We start from the raw sequence: 22500 nt of genomic DNA, 5'->3' as shown, positions 1-22500 counted from the left end.
GGCATTAGGAGCAGCTGCCACTCCGTGTGCCCCTTCCGTTCTTCCCCACCTGGTTGCAATTCTTTATGTTGAATCTCCTAATGAGATACCTGCTTTCCATCTCCAGACGGGCCTCCGACGGACGCCAGGTGCACGGAGTCCGCGCTGCCCTCGCTCAGGCCTCCCTGCAGCACCTGGGACTCCCGCTTCACCGGCCACTGCTCAGCAGGCAGCGGGCAGAGCGGCTACAGGCGTTGACCTGGGGTCCAGGTGCTGGTTCCGAGCCCTCCTCCGCCTACACGTACGAGGGCCCTTAGCCAGTCCTTTAGCTTCAACCAGCTCATCCTTCACATGGTAACAATAACGCTCCCTCAGGGTGAGACGGCCACGTTAGGTGAGATGGCCGAGGTACGGTGCTCAGCAGGCTTCCCAGGAGGACGGCCTGTAACCAGGCCAGTTCCCTTCCTCTTCACCCTGGGGCTCTTCGGGGCTCTCGGGGTGGGCGCCCGCCTCGCTCCACGCGCTCTCGGGCAGATACGTTCTCACCGCCTCCCCCGCCCCCACTGGCTCCCGGCTCTTCACCCTCAGCACCAGTCACCCGCAACATCTCCACCTGGGCGCTGTAAGGGCATCTCACCGTCCGGAGGCCGGAATTCCAGCAGAAGAGTGCTGAGCCCGCCCCCGCCCCCGCCCCTCCATTCTGGGTCTTCCCCACTGCTCATCCCTCCCAGGCCTCCCTGACCCTCCCTATCCAAAGAACATCCAACTTTCCCTCAACCCTCTTCTCTTACTCTGCTTTATGACCCTTTCAGAGCATTTCACTACTAGGCTTACGTGTGTGATTGTATATTTAATAATGATCGTTTTTGTTGGCTGTAAATTCCATGAGGGCAGGGACTTGGCCTCTCGCGGTCCCCATTCCCCAGAACCTAAAACACTACGCATACAGCACAGGGACTCAGGCATTGCTTGTTCCTTGAATGAATGACTCCACAAACCTCCTCATCCTCTCCTGCCCCCAGGTCGAGTGAATGGCACCACCCCATAAGCAGAAACCTGCTGTTGCCCTTGGTTTTTCCCTGTTCTTCCTCTCACCCAAATCCATGTTACCAGGTGCTACAAATCCCCCCTGAACGGTTACTGAATCAGCCTACGTCTCCATTCACGTGGCCCTTACCTAGCTCAGGGAACCTCCCTCCCTCTCCTGCACCAGCCCCTTCTCTCCCCCCACCCACCCCACGGCCCCCCAGTCCATTCTCTACTCTCCTGCCAAACAGCAGGTTTCCCCTGAGGTGCATGTAAGCCACAGGAAGCAGGCCTTCGTGCTGCCTTCAGGACCTTCGCCTAGGCCTTCCCCTCCCACCCCTTGGTCTGACACCCTCTGGGCTCATCTTAGGCACCTGTCCCTCCCGAAGTATTCCTCCTGTTTTAGGCTGTGACAGCATTTATCACGCTGGATTGTCACTGCCCAGAGGACCGCCCTGTGTCCCCGCGCAGTCTGCAGGCTGGAAATACCGTGGCCAACACACCTCTCAGAATTACTAGAAATTGACCTTCCCTCTCTGAGCATGTTGCCTTATCTGTAAAACGAGATACCGATAGTCTGTGATTATGGTGGGGATTGAATAAGATTTTTTAAAGCAGCAGGTACAGCCTACGTTGGGTGCAAAATGAAACGGGAGCTTTAAAAAAGAACTTCTGAGAGCTGCAGCTGTTCCTTGCAAACTGCAGGACACAGACCCAGCCCACAACCGCGGTCTGTGTAGTATTTTTCAGGCCGCACTGAACACGGGACCTGCAGGCGGCGGAGCGGACTGTGTTCACGGAACAGAACCTAGAACTGGGGCGATGGGCTGAGGCCCAGCGGTGACAGGCCGCTCCTAGCGGCTCCCGGGCTCCCAGCGCCCGGAGCTGCACCGGGGTGCCGGGTACCATGGTTCCGGGGTGCGGAGGTTCCAGGGTATCGAGGTCCCGGAATCCCGCGGTCCAAAGTGCCGGAACGCGACCCAAAGCCAGCCCTGACCGGCGGCCCTCGCGCTGCCGGCCCCGCCCCCGGCTGAGACGCTCCTTCAAAGCCCATTGGTCGGCGGCCTGTGCCCCTGCTCACGTGATGCGCCACGGGACGCTGCACGTGACGCGACCCGGAAGCCGGCGTTGCTGCGGGCTTTTCTCCCGGAGTCGCCAGCGTGCGGAGTGTGAGGGCTGCTCTCCGGACTGCGGCGGCGGCAGGATGTTCACGACGGGGGCGGAGAGTCTGCTACTCCAGGCCAGGTGCGCCCGAGCTTTTCCCTGCGGTCACTTGGTGGTGGGTCTCAGAGCCGGGCCCGCGCGCGGCGACTCGAAGGAGCCCCCTTTGAACCCACTTTAGAGACTGAGGTCGGGGAGGCCACGCGGGCCAGGCACGGGGTGAGGAGGTCCGAGGAGGGTCGAGCTGGTCCCCGGAGGAGGTGGCTCCTGAGAGCGCTCTGAAGGATGAGTGGAAATGAAGTGGGGTGGGACCCCGCTGATGGTTTGGCCGAAGGCTTGGCGGGTGCGGACCCCACGTCTGGCAGGAAGTGGGGTCCAGAGCTGTTAGTTGCTTCAGGGTCAAGAAAGCTGCAAAGACGCTGGAGAGCCTGTTTGATTGAGCCATGGCGAGCCCTGTGCAAAGCCCATGAGTTCGATACCTTGCGAGGGCTTTGGGGAGGCATGGAGGATTTTGTTATATAGAAAGATCCGCTCTCTTGTGGATGCATTGGATGTATTGAGAAATTACCCAGCGTCTTAGGACCCCGAGCTGGCTCTGGACTCTCACTAAGTCGGTAGCCCTTTCCTCACCAACTAGCCACTCATGGGAGAAAGCAGATGTAAGCTCGGACTCAAACCCCATAGTCTATCAGACAGTGTAAGACTTGATGCTACTTTAAGAGAAGAAAATGCGGCCAGAACCATGGTTTAAAAAAAAATAACTGGATTCGGAGCTGAACCAGTTGGTGGGAAAGATTAGGCTGGTTGAGGCTCCTCTGATCTTAGGGAAGCAAGATCTTGAATGCATATTAGTTTCTGAAGGCTGTAAACAGGGTAAACGTTTGATATGGTTAGAATAACCCTTGAAAGTCTGTAAAGCAAGTGTTTTGAGGATTTGTAGCACTGTCTCCCCACCAAGTCCAAAAAAGTCTGTATTTCTTTTAATCCAATATTCCAATATTCAAGTTCCAGTATTCCAATTCAAGTTCACTTGAATTTACGAGAGCTGTATTAAAGAAAAATAGATATGTTTTTTCAAAAATTGAAGTATAGTTGATTTACAGTATTAGTTTCAGGTGTACAACATAGTGATTCAATATTTTTATATATTATACTCCACTTAAAATTATTCTAAAATATTGGCTATATTCCCTGTGCTATACAATATATCTGTAGCTTGTTTAATACATAGTTTGTACCTTTTAAACCCCTACGCCTATCTTGCCCCTCCCCAATTCCCACTCTCCACTGATAACCACTAGTATGTGCTCTATATCTATAAGTCTGTTTCTGTTTTGTTGTATTCATTAATTCCATTTTTTAGATTCTGCATTATAAATGATAACATACAGTATTTGTCTTTCTCTGTCTGACTCATTTCACTACGCATAATATTGTCCAGGTTCATCCATGCTGTTGCAAATGGCAGAATTTCACTTTTTTTTTATGGCTGAGTAATATTTCATTGTGTGTGTATATCTATATATAATCACGTCTTCTTTATCCATTCATCTGTTGATGGACACTTAGGTTGCTTCCATATCTTGGCTATTGTAAATAATGCTGTGAATATTGGGGTGCATGTACCTTTTCAAATTAGTGTTTTTGTTTTCTTAGGTTATGTACCTGGGATTGGAGTTGCTGGATGGCATGGTAGTTTAATTTTTAGTGTTCTGAGGAACTTCACAGTTTTCCATAGTGACTGCACCAATTTACGTTCCCACCAGCAGTGAACTAGGGTTGTCTTTTCTCCACATTCTCACTGACATTTGTTATTGTGGTCTTTTTGATGATAGCCATTCTGACAGGTGTGAGGTGTTATCTCACTGTGGCTTTGATTTGTATTTCTCTGACAGTTAGCTGTGTTGAGCATCTCTTAATGTGCCTATTGGCCATCTGTATGTCTTCTCTGGAAAAATGTCTATTCAGGTCTTATGCCCATTTTTTAATTGAGTTTTTTTATATTGAGTTGTATGAGCTGTTTATATATTTTGGATATTAATCCCTTATCAGTCATATCACTTGAAAAAATTTTCTCCCATTCGGTAGGGTTCCTTTGCTATGCAAAAGCTTTTAAGTTTAATTAGGTCCTATTTGTTTATTTTTGCTTTTGCTTCCTTTGCCTTAGGAGACAGATCCAAAAAAAAATATTGCCGTGATTTATGTCAAAGAGTGTTCTGCCTGTGTTTTCTTCTAGGAGTTTTATGGTTTCTGATCTTACATCTAGGTTTTTAATCCATTTTGAGTTTACTTTTATATGATGTTAGAGAATGTTTCAATTTCTTTCTTTTACATGTAGCTGTCCGGTTTTACCAGCACCACTTATTGAAGAGACTGTCTTTTCCTCATTGTGTGTGTGTATGTATGTATTCTTGCCTCCTTTGTCATAGATTAATTGACTGTAAGTGTGTGGGTTTATTTCTGGGCTCTCTTTTCTGTCCCATTGATCTATGTGTGTGTTTTTGTGCCAGTACCATACTGTTTTGATTACTGTAGTTTTGTAGTAGAGTATAGTCTGAAATCAGGGAGCATGATACCTCTCTCCAGCTTTGTCCTTTTTTTTCAAGATTGCTTTGGCTATTCATGGTCTTTTGTAGTTCCATATAAATTTTAGGATTATTTGTTCTAGTTCTGTGAAAAATGTCATGGGTATTTTGATAGGGATTGCATTAAATCTGTAGATTGCTTTGGGTAGTATGGAGATTTTAACAATATTAATTCTTCCAATTCATGGACATAGGATATCTTTCCATTTCTTTGTATCATCTTCAGTTTCCTCTATCATGTTTTATAGTTTTCAGAGTATAGGTGTTTCACCTCTTTTGTTAAGCTTATTCCTAGGTATATTTTATTCTTTTTGACATGATTTTAACAGGATTGTTTTCTTGCTTTCTCTTTCTGATAGTTCTTTACTAACATATAGAAAAACAACAGGTTTCTGAATATTAATCTTGTATCCTGCAACTTTACCGAATTTATTTATTCTAATAGTTTTCTGGTGGAAACTTTAGGGTTTTCTATATATGGTATCATGTCATCTGCAAATAGTGACAGTTTTACTTCCCTTCCAAGTTTTATGGCTTTTATTTTTCTAGTCTGATTGCTGTGGCTAGAACTTCCAATAGTGTGTTAAATAGAAGTGGTGAGAGTGGGCATCCTTGTCTTGTTCCTGATATTAGAGGAAAAGCTTTTAGCTTTTCACTGTTGAGTATGATGTTAGCTGTGGGTTTGTCATAAATGGCCTTTATTATGTTGAGGGATGTTCCCTCTATACCAACTTTGATGAGAATTTTTATCATGAATGGATGTTGAACTTTGTCAAATGCTTTTTCTGCATATGTTGAGATGATCATGTGAATTTTATCCTTTCTTTTGTTAATGTGGTGTATTACACTGATTGATTCGCAGATATTGAACCATCCTTGTGACCCTGGAATAAATCCCACTTGATCATGGTGTATGATTTTTTTTTTTTTTTTTTTTCTTTTTTGGCTGTGCTGAACGGCTTGCAGGATCTTAGTTCCCTGACCAGGGATTGAGCCCTCGCCCTCAGCAGTGAAAGTGCAAAGTCCTAACCACTGGACCTCCAGGGAATTACCTATGATCTTTTTTTTTTATTGTTGAATTTGGTTTGCTAATGTTCTGTTGAGGATTTTTGCGTCTATATTCATCAAATATATTGGCCTCTAATTTTCTTTTTTTTGTAGTGTCTTTGTCTTGTTTTGGTATCAAGGTAATTGTGGCCTCATAGAATGAATTTGGGAGTGTTCTGTCCTCTTCAATTATTTGGAATAGTTTGAAAAGGATGGGTATTATCTCTTCTTTATATGTCTGGTAGAATTCCCTCATGAAGCTGTCCGGTCCTGGACTTTTGTTCACTGGGAGTTTTGTTTTTTGGTTTTTTTATAAATTGATTTATTTATTTTTGGCTGAGTTGGGTCTTCATCACTGTGCGCGGGCTCTCTCTAGTCGCGGCGAGCGGGGGCTACTCTTCGTTGTGGTGCGCGGGCTTCTCATTGTGGTGGCTTCTCTTGCTGCAGAGCACAGGCTCTAGGCGCGCGGGCTTCAGTAGTTGTGGCTCTCAGGCTCCAGAGTGCAGGCTCAGCAGTTGTGACACATGGGCTTAGTTGCTCCGCGGCATGTGGGATCTTCCCGGACCAGGGCTTGAACCCATGTCCCCTGCATTGTCAGGCGGATTCTTAACCACAGTGCCACCAGGGAAGCCCAGGGAGTTTTTTAAATTACTAATTCAATTTCACTACTAGTGATAGGTCTGTTCAGATTGTCTATTTCTTCTTGATTCAGTCTTGGACTTGTATGTTTCTAGAAATGTAGCAGTTTCTTCTGGATTGTCAAATTTGTTGGCATGTAACTGTTGGTAGTATTTTCTTATGGTTTTTTGTATCTCTGTGATATGTTTTAATTTCTCCTCTTTCATATTTTATTTGGATCCTCTTTTTTTTTTTATTGATCAGTCTGACTAAAGGCTTAACCAATTTTATATTTTTAAAAAACAGCTCTCGGGGACTTCCCAGGTGGCGCAGTGGTTAAGAGTCCGCCTGCCAATGCAGGGGACACAGGTTCGAGCCCTGGTCCGGGAAGATCCCACATGCCACGGAGCAACTAAGCCCGTGTGCCACTACTGAGCCTGTGCTCTAGAGCCCACGAGCCACAACTACTGAGCCCGCATGCCACAACTACTGAAGCCCGCGCACCTAGAGCCTGTGCTCCACAACAAGAGAAGCCACCGCAATGAGAAGCCCGCACACCACCACGAAGAGTAGCCCCGGCTCGCAGCAACTGGAGAAAGCCCGCATGCAGCAGTGAAGACCCAACACAGCCAAAAATAAATAAGTAAATAAAATTTTAAAAAAAACAAACAACAACAACAAAAAAACAGCTCTTGGTTTCATTGGTCTTTTCTATTTTTTTTTTTTTTTTTTTTGGTCTCTATTTTGTTTCTTCTCTGATCTTTATTATTTCCTTCCTTCTGCTGACTTTGGGCTTTGTTTCTTCTTCTTTTTCTAATTCCTTTAGATGGTAGGTAGTTAGGATGTTTGAGATTTTTCTTGTTTCTTGAGGTACGCCTGTATTGCTATAAACTTCCCTCTTAGAATTTTTTTTGCTGCATCCCATAGATTTGGGAATGTGGTTTATTTTTTTTAAATAACTTTTTATTTATTTGTTTTTATTTATTTATTTTTGGCTGTGTTGGGTCTTCGTTTCTGTGCGAGGGCTTTCTCTAGTTGCGGCAAGTGGGGGCCACTCTTCATTGTGGTGCACGGGCCTCTCACTATCACGGCCTTTCTTGTTGCAGAGCACAGGCTCCAGACGTGCAGGCTCAGTAGTTGTGGCTCACGGGCCCAGTTGCTCCGTGGCATGTGGGATCTTCCCAGACCAGGGCTCGAACCCGTGTCCCCTGCATTGGCAGGCAGATTCTCAACCACTGCACCACCAGGGAAGCCCGGGAATGTGTTTTTATTTTCATTTGTCTTGAGGTATTTTTATTTCCTCTTTGATTTCTTTATTGACCCATTGGTTTTTAGTACCATGTTGTTGAGTCTCTACATGTTTGTGTTTACCCCATTTTTCTTCCTGTAATTGATTTCTAGTTTCGTATGGTTGTGGTCAGAAAAAATGCTGGATATAATTTCTATTCTCTTAAATTTGTTGAGACTTGTTTTGTGGTCTAGCATGTGATCTATCCTGGAGAACATTCCATGTGCACTTAAAAAGAATGTGTATTCTGCTGTTTTTGGATGGAATGTCCTGTAGATATTGATGCCCAGTTGAATTAAGTCCAACTGGTCTAATGTGTCATTTAAGACTACTGTTTCCTTACTGACTTTATGTCTGGGTGATCTGTCCATTGATGTAAGTGGGGTGTTAAAGTCCCCTATTATCTTTATCATTACATAATGTCCTTCTTTGGCTTTTGTTACAGACTTTGTTTTAAAGTCTACTTTGTCTAATATGAGTATTGCTGCCCCAGCTTTCTTGTTTCTATTTACATGAAATATCTTTTCCCATCCCCTTGCTTTCAGTCTGTGTGTGTCTTTAGTTCTGAAGTGATTCTCTTTTAAGCAGCATATAGATAGGTCTTGTTTTATTATCCAATCAGTCACCTTATGTCTTTTTTATTTTTTTATTTTTTTTGAGAGAACTGGGTGGGATTTTTATTTTTTAATTTTTTTTTACATGGATCATCATAGCATCTTTATTTATTTTTTAAACATCTTTATTGAAGTATAATTGTTTTACAATGGTGTGTTAGTTTCTGCTTTATAACAAAGTGAATCAGTTATACATATACATATGTTCCCATATCTCTTCCCTCTTACCTTATGTCTTTTGATTGGAGTGTTTAGTCCATTGATATTTAAGGTGACTATTGATGGGTATGTACTTATTGCCATGTTGTTGCTTGTTTTCTAGTCGGTTTTTATAGTTCTTCTCCGTTCTTCTTTTTCTTTCTTACCTTGAGGGTTTGTTTTTTGTTTTGTTTTTTTCACATCTTTATTGGAGTATAATTGCTTCACAGTGTTGTGTCTGTGTACAACAAAGTGAATCAGCTGTATGTATACATATATCCCCATATCCCTTCCCTCTTGAGTCTCCCTCCCACCCTCCCTATCCCACCCCTCTAGGTGGTCACAAAGCATCGGGTTGATCTCCCTGTTCTATTCAGCAGCTTCCCACTAGCCATTCATTTTACATTTGGTAGTGTATATATGTCAATGTTACTCACTTCATCCCAGTGCCCTCAAGTCCATTCTGTATGTCTGCATCTTTATTCCTGCCGTGCCACTAGGTTCATCATTAGTGCTTTTTTAGTTTCCATATATATGCGTTAGCATATGGTATTTGTTTTTCTCTTTCTGACTTACTTCACTCTGTATGACAGACTCTGGGTCCATCCACCTCACTACAAATAACTCAATTTCGTTTCTTTTTATGGCTGAGTAATATTCCATCGTATGTATGTGCCACATCTTCTTTATCCATTCATCTGTCGATGGACACCTAGGTTGCTTCCATGTCCTGGCTATTGTAAACAGAGCTGCAATGAACATTTTGGTACATGACTCTTTGAATTATGGTTTTCTCAGGGTATATGCCCAGTAGTGGGATTGCTGGGTCATATGGTAATTCTATTTTAGTTTTTTAAGGAACCTCCATACTGTTCTCCGTAGTGGCTGTATCAATTTACATTCCCACCAACTGTGTAGGAGGGATCCCTTTTCTCCACACCCTCTCCAGCATTTATTGTTTGTAGATTTTTGATCATGGCCATTCTGACCAGTGTGAGGTGATACCTCATTGTGGTTTTGATTTGCATTTCTCTAATGATTAGTGATGTTGAACATCCTTTTATGTATTTGTTGGCCATCTGTATGTCTTCTTTGGAAAAATGTCTATTTAGGTCTTCTGCCCATTTTTGGATTGGGTTTGTTTTTTTTATATTGAGCTGCATGAGCTGCTTGTATATTTTGGAGATTAATCCTTTGTCAGTTGCTTCATTTGCAAATATTTTCTCCTATTCTGCGGGTTGCCTTTTTGTCTTGTTTATGGTTTCCTTTGCTGTGCAAAAGCTTTTATGTTTCATTAGGTCCCATTTGTTTATTTTTGTTTTTATTTCCATTATTCTAGGAGGTGGGTGAGAAAGGATATTGCTGTGATTTATGTCATAGGGTGTCCTGCCTATGTTTTCCTCTGAGAGTTTTATAGTGTCTGGCCTTACGTTTAGGTCTTTAATCCATTTTGAGTTTATTTTTGTGTATGGTGTTAGGGAGTGTTCTAATTTCATTCTTTTATATGTAGCTGTCCAGTTTTCCCAGCACCACTTATTGAAGAGGCTGTTTTTTCTCCTCTGTATATTCTTGCCTCCCTTGTCAAAGATAAGGTGACCATATGTGTGTGGGTTTATCTCTGGGCTTTCTATCCTGTTCTACTGATCCGTATTTCTGTTTTTGTGCCAGTACCATACTGTCTTGATTACTGTAGCTTTGTAGTATAGTCTGAAGTCAGCGAGTCTGATTCCTCCAGCTCCGTTTTTCTTTCTCAAGATTGCTTTGGCTATATGGGGTCTTTTGTGTTTCCATACAAATTGTAAAATTTCTTGTTCTAGTTCTGTGAAAAATCCCATTGGTAACTTGATAGGGATTGAGTTGAACCTGTAGATTGCTTTGGGTAGTATAGTCATTTTCACGATATCGATTTTGATTTGTGGTTACCATGGGGTTCATATATGGTGACCTTTGTACTAGTTTATTTAATTAGTTGACCCACAGCCTTTACTATATATTTGCCTTTACTGGTGGGACTTTTTCTTTTTCTGTAAATTCTTGTTCTAGCCTTTTCCACATAAAGGAGATCCTTTAACTCTTAGGGTCAGTGTAGTATTGATGAACTCTTTTAGTTTTTGCTTGTCTGAGAAGTTCTTTATCTCTCCTTTAATTCTGAATGATAACATTGCTGGGTAGAGTATCCTAGATTGTAGGTTTTTCCTTTCAGCCCTTTAAATATATCTCACGACACTCCCTTCTGCTCTGAAAAGTTTCTGCAGAAAAATCCACTGATAGCCTTATCGGGGTTCCCTTGTATGTGATTGTTTTTCTCTTGCTGCCTTTAGAATTCCCTTTTTAACTTTTGCCATTTTTAAATTATAGTATGTCTTGGCGTGGGTCTCTTTGGGTTCATCTTGTTTGGGGCTCTCTTTGCTTCCTGTACCTGGATATCTGTTTCCTTCTTTAGGCACAGGAAGTTTTCAGTCATAATTTCATCAAATACATTTTTGACTCTTCTCCTGCTGGGACCCTTATATGTGAATGTTAGTACACTTGACGATGTCCCAGAGATGTCTTAAACTGTCCTCATTTTTTTTAATGTGTTTTTTCTTTTTTTTTTTTTTAGTTTATTTTTTATTTATTTTTGGTTGTGTTGGGTCTTTGTTGCTGCACGCAGGCTTTCTCTAGTTGCGGCGAGTGGGGTCTACTCTTCGTTGCGGTGTGCGGGCTTCTCATTGTGGTGGCTTCTCTTGTTGCGGAGCACTGGTTCTAGGCGCGCGGGCTTCAGTGGTTGTAGCACACAGGTTCAGTAGTTGTGGCTCGCGGGCTCTAGAGCGCAGGCTCAGTAATTGTGGCGCACAGGCTTAGTTGCTCTGTGGCATGTGGGATCTTCCCGGACCAGGGCTCGAACCCGTGTCCCCTGCGTTGGCAGGCGGATTCTTAACCACTGCACCACCAGGAAAGCCCTAATGTGTTTTTCTTTTTGCTGTCCTCATTGGATGATTTCCATTATTCTGTCTTCCAGATCACTTATGTGTTCTTCTGTATCACCTAGTCTGCTATTAATTCCTTCTAGTATGTTTTTCATTTCAATCATTGTATTCTTTTGCTCCAATTATTTTTTTATATGTTCTAGTTCCTTGTTAAAATTCTCACTGTTTATCTGTTCTTTTTTTTGTTTTTAATATCAAAGGTGAGAAATTGTAGGTAAGCATGTAGTCTCATTGCTCTTTTTTAAAAAAAGTTTTATTTATTTTGGCTGCGTTGGGTCTTTGTTGCTGTGTGCAGGCTTTCTCTAGTTGCGGCGAGCGGGGGCTACTCATCTTTGCGGCGCGTGGGCTTCTCATTGCAGTGGTTTCTCTTGTTGTGGAGCACAGGTTTTAGGCACGTGAACTTCAGTAGTTGTGGCGGGTGGGCTCAGTAGTTATGGTTCGTGGGCTCTAGAGCACAGGCTCAGTAGCTGTGGCACACAGGCTTAGTTGCTCCATGGCATGTGGGATCTTCCCGGACCAGGGCTCGAACCTGTGTCCCCTGCATTGGCAGGTGGACCCATTTATTTGTTTGTTTAATTTTATTTATTTATTTATTTATGGCTGCATTGGGTCTTCGTTGGTGCACACAGGCTCTCTAGTTGCAGCGAGGGGAGCTACTCTTCGTTGCGGTGCACAGGCTTCTCTTTGCGGCGGCTTCTCTTGTGCAGCATGGGCTCTAGGCGCGTGGGCTTCAGTAGTTGTGGCACGTGGGCTTAGTTGCTCTGCTGCATGTGGGATCTTCCTGGACCAGGGCTCGAACCCGTATCCCCTGCACTGGCAGGCGGATTCTTAACAACTGCGCAACCAGGAAAGTCCCATGTTTGTCTGTTCTTTTCCCTAGTTCAAGTAGCATTCTTATTACTAATGCTTTCAACTGTTTATCTGGTAAATTATTTATCTCTGTTCCATTGGTTGTTTTTTTCCGTTTTTTTTTCTTGATCTTTCATTTGAAACAAATTCCTCTGTCTTCTCATTTTGCTTGGCTTTTTCTGTCTCTGTGAAATTAGGTGAGTCACCTGTCGTGGTCTCGAAGGGGTGTCCTCGTGTGGGAGCGTCTCTGTACAGTATGCATGTGCCCACTGGCTTTGGTGGGGGAGCAGGAGCTGCAGTGAGCAGGGGTCACATCTTCTTCCAGGGTGTGCTGGCAGCTGTCGCCTCGATAGGAGGTGTGGCTGGAGACGTAAAGGGGTTGGAGCCAGAGCCAGGTGCGAGCTGGAGCTTCTCGTCTGTTCAGTGGCCATCACTGCCCTATCAGGGTGGGTCCCGATTTGCTGGAGCAGCTGTCCTGAGGGTCGGGTCCAAGCTGGTTCTGTTCCAAGTGTGCACTCTCCCCGCTCCCAGCAGCGGCGTCTTTGCCCCCAAAGGGGAAGCAGTGCTGGAGCAAGAGGGGCTGGAGCAGGTGCTCAGCTCGGGCTGGGGCTGGGGCGCGTGCTGGGGTGATCACGGGAAACCAGCCAGAGCCCCGGGCAGTTTCAGTCTGCTTCCTCTGCCTTATTTCAGGAGTAAGCAAGCCTGCGCCCATGCTTCACGAATGGAGTCGAGGTTTCTTACAGCCCTGCTGTTAGTCCCACTGGTTTTCAAACCAGCCAAGGGAACTCATCTTCCTGGTGTCGGACCCCGAGGCTGGGACACCCAGTATGTGGTTCGAACCCCTTACCTCCCCAGTAAGGTCTCTGAGCCCGAGTACTCCCCTCCTCTTCTGTGTCCCCTACTAGGGGCACAAGTCCCAACCGATCGCTCCTCCTCCCCAAGTCCGTACGGATCTTTCTCACAGCCTTGGTTGCACGGGAGTGTTTCTGCCAGTCTCCAGTTTGTTTTCAGCGTGGACGTATTTTTTATGTGTTTGTGGTGGGAGGTGAGCTCTGCGTCCTACTCTGCCATCTTGATCTCCTCTCCCTGAAAACAGATTATCTTTAAATGCTAGCATCTCACTCAGCATGCGACATGCTTAGCCTAGAGTTCTTGCCAGGGGACACGTAAGAACTGAGACCCACTCAGCACACCCAGCTCATCTTCTATTCAAGGTCATAAATGTATAGGCTGAAAGGCAGAAGGAATAGCCCTCACTATTTAATTCCTATTTCTCTGTCTTTCTGTCTCTGGTGGGTGGGAATTCCTCTCTGTTGGGATTTGAGGAAAGTTAATAACTATCAGTTGAGTCTTACTAGTTTTCACTATTTTTCTTTAATTAAGCCGGTGATTTTTGGTGGCACTTTAAAACAAATTACTAAAGTTTGGGAGTTAGGATTTGGAGTAAATTTTAGTTTCTCTCTGTACTTTTCAGAGATGGAAAGCAAGGCTGGGGAAGGTTATCAGAAGCATGACTTGTGAACTGCAGAATAGGTGAAGAAAGTGGGACTTGGGTAAGGGGTGGGGGAGCAGCAAGGCCAGGGGGCGTTTCCTGAAGGACAAGACAACTAAACAGAAGCTCAGAGTGTGTGACGCGTCAGCCAGCGAGGGAAGCAGTCAAGAGCGTTTCAGGCAGAGGGTCCGTGCCAGGGGCGGAAGCAGGAGAAACAGGACGAGACGGCCTTGTGAGCGTTGCTAGCACCTGGGGGTTCGGGTCTGAAAGCAGTGGGGAGCTACTGAAGGGTGTAGGCAGACTGCCTTTTAGAAAGAATCCTGCGATTTGGAGAATACATTGGAAGGGACTAATCTGGGGTACGGGTGAGGGGCACCACCGTTCTGGGAAAGAGTTTCAGTTATAATTGCGAGACGGGCTGGCAGCTTCTCCCTTAGTCGTTGCCCCGGTAAGAAGCAGACCTGGACCCGGCCTCTCAACTCTGTCTCCTCCTCCTCCTCGTCCCACACGCGCCTTTGCTTGTGTTTGTAGGTGGCTGAATGCCACTCTGGCTGGATTAAGTGAAAAAATGGAAACAGGGGTGGGAGGCGAGGCGTGGTGGGGAAGCCATTGGGATTTGTCTGCCAGCCTTCAGGTAAGAACAGGAAACCCAAGCCGCTGCCCGGGACCCCCAGCCCACGTGGTTCTCGGACCTTCTCCTCAGCCCCACAGCCTGGGGATGCGCCGTCTCTCTCAGGTCAGAATTGCAGACCCCGAGCTCGAGCAGAGTGGACTTGGTGGTCTTCAGTCATGGCTTCTGGGGGCAGGGACACGCGGCGGGGGCCCAGCTGTGTAGGGAGCCCTGCCAAGAGCCCCCCCAGAAGCTCCCAGCGCGGTGACTTGTGGCCATGTTGCTTTTTCTTGCCTTTTGGGCTGGAGTAAGCCCGGAACCAGGCTTCCGTTCTGAGACTTGGTTCAGCATCTTACCTGTTATAAATGCTCAATAGATAAATTTTTAAATTAAGTATTAGAGTAATGTGTCATAATATTTGACCTTTCATTTTTAATTCTTGTTCCCAGAAGTTAAAGGCTCACTGAAGGAGTCTTTTGAAAAGCAACTGGTTTCAGACTAAATCCCCCTTACTTTTGACTCCTAAACCGATCGGTTTGTGTTTCTGGTCCTGGAATAATAACCCGAATGCGTGGAGGTTTGCTGTAGTAACTTCTGGAGTGAGGGTCCCCCGCCTGGCCGGGGGGGTGGTGCCAAGGACCCAGGTCGGGTACCCGGTCAGCGGGTTCGTCACAAGAGGCCTGATGCTGCTGGAACCGCCTTCCTCCACGACACCTGGGTTGTCCTCTGCTCAGCAGGGACGGTCCCCAGCCCGAGAGCCGTCCTGTCACAGCTCAGGGTGGCATTTCCGGGTCCCTCGTCGCCGGGTTGCCGACGCTGTCGTCTTTGTTTAGGGAGATCAGGGACGAGGAGCTGGGGAAGCTCTGTACCCGGGTCTGTGCGCTGCTGCGGAAGGAGGACTGGGGTCCCGACGCCCTGGACGCCCTGCGGAGGCTCTTCCTCATTGTCTCGGCCACAAAATACAGCAGGAGGTGCGTGCACGTGTCCCTGGGGCATGGCGGGGCAGGGGGGCGCTGCCTGCCCCGGCCCATCCCCGAGGGGTGACGCGCCCCCTCCCCCCAGGCTGGAGAAGCCTTGTGTGGCGCTGCTGCAGACCACCCTCTGCTCGCCCACCTGCCCCGAGCAGCTCCAGCTCCTCTGCGCCGCTGTCCTGAGAGAGATGTCACCCTCCGACAGCCTGAGCCTCTCCTGCAACCACATCCAGAACACGCGGCAGCTGGGCCTCGTGGCCTCTGTGCTCTTGGCCCAGGTAACGTGACTGCCGCCGCCCTGCCCTTGGTGGCCCTGGGGCCTCAGTGAACCAGCGGGCCGCGTGCTCCCCGTGGGGCGGGCGGGCTCGTCTGGGCCCCTGTCACCCAGCAGCCCTCGGCGCTGCCTGGGCGCCTCCCCCCTCCGCCCCCATTCCACGTGGGGGGATGAGCCAGGGCTGTGAGGCTGATTCAGGCCGCAGGGCCGGGGCTGCCCTCGTGACGTTCCAGACGCCCGACCCGGGTGGCGTTCGTGACGCGCAGGAACATGTTCTGCTGTGGGGTTTGCAGGGTGACCAGCAGCAGGTCAGGAGCTTGGGCCAGCGTGTCCTCAAGGTCCTGGAGAGCCGGCAGCCCGAGGGGCCCAGCCTGAGGCACCTCCTCCCTGTCGTGTCCAAGGTCACCAGCCTGGCCCCGGACGCCCTCCACGAAGGTCTGCACACACCCCGCCACAGGGGGCGAGGGGCCGCTGGGGCTGCTGCCGGTTCCTAGGAAGACCTGCGGCAGCCCAGGCAGCCCGAGCCTGCGGGACTTAACTCAGTTCCTACGGTGTCGCCCCCGCCTTGCACAGAGCAGACCAGGGCGCTCAGCAAGCGGCTGGGGGACTGGCTCCGCTACGCCAGCGTCCAGCAGGGGGTCGCCCACTCCTCCGGGGGCTTCTTCTCCACGCCCAGAGCCCGGCAGGTGAGGCTGGGGGACTCGGGGCTCCCTGTCCGCGGGCCGCCTCAGCCGGCTGCCGCCCACGCCTCCTCCCCGGTTCCAGAACGAGCGCTCTCTCCTCGCTCCACTCGGGCATGCGGGGGCGCTTTGGGTCACAGCCCCGAGCCTGTGACACGCTCTGTGGGTTGAGGCCCGGAACACGCGGGCAGGGATCGTATTTGACCGAGGGCCGTGTTTTCAGCTCAAGTGCCTGCATTCACGGACCCTGGCGGGGGGGCGGGGTGCCCGTGGTCCCGGAGGAGCGTGGACAGCCAGGGCAGTGGCTCGCGCCCCAGGCCGCGTGTTCTCGGCCCTTCCCGGGCCCCGCAGCACCGGCTGACCTTCCTTGCCTCCTGCAGCTGGGCCCTGTCACCGAGGTGGACGGGGCAGTGGCCACGGACTTCTTCACCGTGCTGTCCACGGGCCAGCGCTTCACGGAGGACCAGTGGCTGAACGTGCAGGCCTTCTCCATGCTGCGGGCCTGGCTGCTGGACAGCGAGCCTGGGGGCTCCGGCGCCCCGGATGCAGGTAGGACGCAGGCAGGACGTGGTGGGCCCCTGGGCGACACTGGCTGAGCCCCGTGGTCTCCAGAAGACCTTTCCCAGACGTGCTGAGAAGCCAGATGTCGACAGGACCATTCAGACAGCTTCTCCCACCTCCTCCTCCTCTGCAAGCCCACTAGCAGTTAGACAGTCCAGGCTCATCCACACCACCGTGTCCCGTTGGGGTGGCAGCAGGCGGGACAGGGCGCAGCGGCCCTGCTCTGTCCTGCTGAGCCCTCGTTCTCCCTTCCAGACGACAAGTCGGAGCTGGAAGGCTCCACCCGGTCCGTGCTCTCGGCCACGTCCACCGCCAGCCACCTGCTGCCGCCCCAGGAGTGGCTGCGGGAGAAGGCCTTCGAGTACTGCCAGCGCCTGCTCGAGCAGAGTAACCGGCGTGAGTCCCGGGGCCACCCTGCCCGTCCACAGCCCACGGTGCTCGGTCCCCACCTCGCGTCTGCGCTGGGGTCGCTCCCAGCTCTGGGCTGCCCGGCCTCTCCTCGAGCTTCCAGAACACAGAGCACCTTCTTGTTTGGCTGTTCTGATGGGGACGCAGAGACCAGGTGGCTTTCTTCCCTCCCCCAGGAGCCCTGAGGAAGGCAGACTCAGACCTGCAGAAAGCAGTGAGTGCCCGGCGGGCGGGCGGGCGGGCGCTCGTTCGCTCGCTCATCTCCATCTGAGCTGCCTCCTCGGGTCCCCGCAGTGTCTGGTGGAGGCCGTGCTGGTGCTGGACGTGCTCTGCCGGCAGGACCCCTCCTTCCTGTACCGCACCCTCTCCTGCCTGAAGGCCCTGCACACGCGCCTGCGCGGGGACCCAGCCTGGGTGCGGGCGCTGCTGCCCGTGGCCCAGTTCTTCCTGCACCACGGTGAGCCTCCGTCCTCCCGTGGGAGCGGGCCCACGCGCGGGGCGGGCGGCTGTCCCCTGCACGCTGCTCCCCTCCCTTCGTCAGTAGAGCAGCACTGCTCTGGTGAGCGGTGAGCACTTCGATGGTGGGAACTTTTAAATGGATTTAAGTAGCAAATGAAAACGTTACCAACTCTGTGTTGATCGTGAACCCTCTTTGCCACGAGTTTCCTGGAAGGTGCCATGAAACCAGCCCCTTCCAAGGAACGATCCCCGTCAGTGTAACCAGAGGGTGGGTCTGTGGCCAGAGACACCTGGGAAGAGCCGGATCCGGCTCAGCTGCCTCTTCTCCTGCTTGTGAAGGGCGGACACGTCTGCCTTTGGTGTCCCGCAGACACGCGTGGCCCTGGAGGCTTGGCCCGAGGCTCGGGGGGCCCCCGCCAGCACCCGAGGCCTTCTGCCCTGACGGAGCCCGCTGCCTTTCAGGGGAGGCGGCCGCAGTGGACGCAGAAGCCGTCTACCAGCACCTCTTCACCAGGATCCCCGCTGAACATTTCCACAGCCCGATGCTGGCCTTCGAGTTCGTCCAGTTCTGCAGGGACAGCCTGCCTCTGTTCGGCAGAAACCTTGGCGTTCTCAGGACAAGCTTCCCCAACCTCTTCAAGGCACGCTCGGTCACAGAACAGGGGCTTGGGGGCCTGGGGTGTGCAGGGCCCCTGGGGCAGTGTCTTGGCATGGGCTGGGGGGGGCGCCCGTGCCTGTGCCCTCGGGAAGGCGAGGTCGGGCCTGGCTTGGTGGTTGAGCTCGCAGGATTGGTTCAGGTTAGCATCTCTTCACTGGGGGGCGTTGCCGGGTGTGTTCAGCCATTTGGCACCTTTGTCTTTGATGGGTTTTGGTTTTTTTTATATATATATTTGGCTGCGTTGGGTCTTCGTTGCTGCGCGCGGACTTTTAGTTGCGGCGAGCAGGGGCTATTCTTTGTTGGGGTGCGCGGGCTTCTCATTGCGGTGGCTTCTCGTTGCGGAGCACAGCTCTAGGCATGTGGGCTTCAGTAGTTTTGGCTCGCGGGCTCAGTAGTTGTTCACAGGCTCTAAGTGCTGGCTCAGTAGTTGTGGCACATGGGCTTAGTTGCTCCGTGGCATGTGGGATCTTCCCAGACCAGGGCTCGAACCTGTGTCCCCTGCATTGGCAGGCGGATTCTCAACCACTGCGCCACCAGGGAAGCCCTGATGTGTCTTTTGTGATTGGCGTGTCGCTGCGTGGCCTTTCTAAAATCAGAGACTTAGTTCTTTAATCAGGAAAATAAACGATGATAAATGGAAAGTGATTTGATGGTTGGTACAAAAGTGAGTGCAGAAGCAAAAAGAATAGGGGGGAAGAAAGTTGAAGGGCATATTTTCCAACTCCTGGGTCACAATGAAACAGGAGGAGGTGGCAGGGCTGGCGTCACGCCCTCCGGGCTCCCACTTGAGCTGCCCTGCTTGTCCCTGCAGTTCCTGGCTTGGAACAGCCCGCCCCTCACCTCCGACTTTGTGGCGCTCCTCCCGTCCCTGGTCGACGCAGGGACGGCCGTGGAGATGCTCCACCTGCTGCTGGACCTGCCTTGTCTGACCGCAGCCTTGGACCTGCAGCTCAGGTGGGCCCCTGTTCTGACCGTGTCTGCCCTGTCCCCGCCCCTCCTCTCTCCCAAGCAGAGCGTCTCTCTGCACCTCTTTGCCTCCCCCTGACGGCAGCCCCGGAGCCCAGCCTGTCTTTCACTCAGCTGTGCAGCCTCCCAGGCGCCCGGCCCCCAGGCCCTTTCGGGTCATCCTGCAGCTCCTGGCTGGGTCAGGGCACAGTGATGTTACGGTGACGTCCGCTCTAGTCTCTCCCTGGCCAGTGGGTAACGCGAGGGCAGGGGCCGAGTCCAGCTTCGGCTGGCCTGGGCCAGAGCCCACATCCGAGCCTGGCCTCGGGAGTCTCTCTGCTCACAGGTCGCTGCAGGCCGCATCCGAGAGGCCGCCCTGGGACGTCTCCGTCAGGGCCCCCGGCTGCCTGGAGGCCTTCCGGGACTCGCAGGCCCAGGGTCTCTTCCAGCACCTGCTGCGCGCCCAGGCCAGCGGGACTGCGGAGAGGTAGGGCTCACTGCCGGGCGTCCCAGGCCCCCCGCGGGACACGAGAGCTCCCTGAGGCCTTGAGGCTGGGCCCTGGCATCCGCCCCAGGCCTGGTGCCTTCTGACCTAGAGAGACAGCTCTGGTGACCCCCACCCAACAGGCGCTGGCCACGTGGCCAAGCGCTTCCTGGGCACCTGGCTTGCGGTCTGCTTGTTCAGTTTCCCGATCCCATCCTTGTCTCCTTGTTGGGTAGGCGCTGTGCTGACTCCTTTCCACAGGTGGAGAAAGGGAGGCTTAGCACATCCTAGGGGCGGGAGGGCCAGGACTGGAGCACGGCCTCCTGCCCCCAGCCGCACTCCCGCCCTCCGTGCGCCACGGGAGCAGGGCTGGCCGCGGAGGGAGCAGGCCGTGGATTAGGAGATGCGCAGGGTGGCCTCTGATGAGGGCAGAGCAGGCGCTCCCAGAGCCGGGTCCCTGGGCGGACGGGGACCAGGCGTGTGCCCAGGGCCGGGCCGTGTGTCCCTAGGTTGACGCCGCTCTACCGGCTGCTGCAGCCCCTGGCCGGCTGTGCCCGGGTGGTCCAGTGCGCCGAGGCCGTGCCCACCCTGCTCCGGGCGTTCTTCTCGGCGGTGACGCAGGTGAGCCCGCTTCCTGGGGCCTCTGTCCCTGCAGCAGAGGGCCGGCCGGAGCCAGGACCCACGGGGCCCCAGCTTCCTCGGTGGCCCAGGGGCCGGTCCGTCACAGCAGACAGGGCTGCTCACACCAGCCCCGGCCCGGCTCCTGTGCCTCCCAGAACCGGGGCCGAGAGAAGCCCCCAGGGCAGCAGCCAGCCGGGTCCGGAGCAGAGGTGTTCCCTGGGGGTGGGACGCAGTCTCTCTCTCTCTCTCCCCCCAGATTGCTGACGGGGCCCTGGCCAGCCAGCTGGCACTGCTGCTCCTGGAGCGAAGCGACTCGCTTTACCAGGTCCCGGGGTACGAAGCCGGTGTGCACAGGTGGGTCCCTCGTGGCAGGCTTCGCCCCTCCTGCGGCTCCATGGCCCAGCCCTGGACGGGTTCGCTGACCCTGTGCTCTCCGCCCCTCACGGCTACGGTTCCGCAGCTGCCACAGACCCCGCCGCAGCCTCGGCACTTCCTAGGCCACTGCACGGACCCCCACCCACCCACCCACCCAAGCCCCTCTTCCACGGAGCCTTCCAGAGCATCTGTCCCCCTTGCTGAAGGCCCAGTTCACGCGAGCTCACCCCGCTCCGAGCCCAGCCTCCTGCCCGGCGGGGCAAGAGGTTCCTGGCGGGGCCGGGACTGCTTTTACCTCCACCTGGTGCTCGGGGGCTCTTCTCGGGACGGGCCGTGGGGCTCGGGTCGGTGCGGGGCGAGCACAGGCCGCGTGTCCTCTCTGGCAGGGTGCTGAGCTCCCAGCTCCCGGCCTTGTGCAAGCTGCATCCCCCACTGGTGGTCGAGCATGCGAAGGAGCTGCTGGAGTTTGTGGGCGGCCCCCGTGGCGGCGGGCACGTGCTCACGTCCGTGGTAAGGCAGCCGCTGCCTCGCCCCGGCCCGCGCCTGACGTGCGGCCTGTCACAGGGCTGAAGCGCTGTCCCCCACCCAGGTGTGGGCCATCGGCGAGTACCTGTCAGTGTCCTGGGACCGGCGGTGCACCGTGGAGCAGATCAACAACTTTTTCGAAGCCCTGGAGGCCCTGCTCTTCGAGGTCACCCAGTCGCGGCCCTCCACCACCCTTCCCAAGTGTCCTCCGCAGGTCATCACCGTGCTCGTGACCACACTGACCAAGCTGGCCTCCCGGAGCCAAGACCTGATTCCCAGGTACCAGTTCCCGGTGGGTAGAGGGAAAGGGAACGGCTTCGGAGGTTGTTCCGTCCCCCAGAGCCGCACAGGCCTCCTGGTTGGATGCAGGTGGCGGGGGCCGTGTCAGCACTGCAGCCTCACCTCTCCCAGCTAAACCCGCGCTAACTGGGTGCTCCTGGCAGCTGGTCCCTCCACGACGCCCCTGCCCTCGTGAGGGGTGCGCCTGCAGCTGACGGGCTGGGACTCTCTCGTCCCCAGGGTCTCCCTGCTCCTGTCAAAGATGAGGAGCCTGGCCCAGAGCCCAGCCACGGGCTCCATGCCCGGTGAGGAGGACACGGGAGCCGTCCGCACGCGGGCCACCGAGCTGCTGAACCTGCTCAAGATGCCCAGCGTGGCCCAGTTCGTGTTCACGCCCAGCGTGGAGGTGTCCGAGCCCCGCTATCACCGTGACACCAACACGGCCCTGCCCCTGGTCCTGCGCACGGTCAGCCGGCTGGTGGAGAGGGAGGCGGGCCTCCTGCCAGGGTGAAGGGACCAGGTAGACGCCGGGCCGGGCTGCGGGTTGGCAGCCTGGTATTACCAGCCGTGGCTTCAGTGGTCAGGGAGGCTGTCACAGTCTCAGCCTTTGGTCTCTGTCTTTCTCTTAACCCCTTTCTCTCGTGACCACAGTGAGCTGTGTGGTGACACGGCACTGATTCTCGGCTTCAGCCCAGCTTGGGACGGGGTGGAAGCTGCTTGGTTTGTGTCTTGCCGGGCCTTGTTTGGGGGCAAGAAGAGAGACGGCGAAAATAAATCTCCTTTGCAAAATGCCTGTGTGAACAAGGCGGGGTCTGTTCTGTTTC

General features: G+C 52.3%; 1 protein-coding gene across 2 annotated transcripts; it reads left to right on the top strand.

Moving 5' to 3' along the window:
* Positions 1 to 493: 493 nt before the first annotated feature.
* AP5Z1 (adaptor related protein complex 5 subunit zeta 1) lies at positions 494 to 22465 on the top strand. 2 transcript variants are annotated; one of them, XM_082431544.1, is made up of 18 exons: positions 2202 to 2250; positions 14454 to 14562; positions 15270 to 15407; positions 15563 to 15685; positions 15975 to 16116; positions 16255 to 16367; positions 16742 to 16910; positions 17178 to 17318; positions 17507 to 17544; positions 17625 to 17787; positions 18252 to 18430; positions 19259 to 19401; positions 19739 to 19879; positions 20386 to 20497; positions 20754 to 20851; positions 21259 to 21382; positions 21462 to 21676; positions 21917 to 22465. In XM_082431544.1, the coding sequence occupies exons 1-18, from the start codon at positions 2210 to 2212 to the stop codon at positions 22185 to 22187; spliced, it is 2460 nt and encodes an 819-aa protein (XP_082287670.1). In that variant the 5' UTR covers positions 2202 to 2209; the 3' UTR covers positions 22188 to 22465. The 2 variants fall into 2 exon arrangements, with proteins under 2 accessions (XP_082287669.1, XP_082287670.1); XM_082431543.1 differs by lacking the exon at positions 14454 to 14562 and having other exon boundaries at positions 494 to 2250; positions 15499 to 15685.
* Positions 22466 to 22500: the final 35 nt, after the last annotated feature.

Source organism: Balaenoptera physalus (genome assembly GCF_965194825.1).
Source record: "Balaenoptera physalus genome assembly, chromosome: 16".
Classification (NCBI taxonomy): Eukaryota; Metazoa; Chordata; class Mammalia; order Artiodactyla; family Balaenopteridae; genus Balaenoptera; species Balaenoptera physalus.
This window is presented reverse-complemented; position numbering and strand designations above follow the sequence as displayed.

Excerpts from the sequence above, each read along its gene's own strand:
- AP5Z1 (XM_082431543.1), top strand. The coding sequence starts at position 1,913 with ATGGTTCCGGGGTGCGGAGGTTCCAGGGTATCGAGGTCCCGGAATCCC. Across the intron at positions 18,431-19,258 it reads GCTTCCCCAACCTCTTCAAG|TTCCTGGCTTGGAACAGCCC; the intron begins GCACGCTCGGTC and ends TTGTCCCTGCAG. Across the intron at positions 21,677-21,916 it reads AGCCAAGACCTGATTCCCAG|GGTCTCCCTGCTCCTGTCAA; the intron begins GTACCAGTTCCC and ends TCTCGTCCCCAG.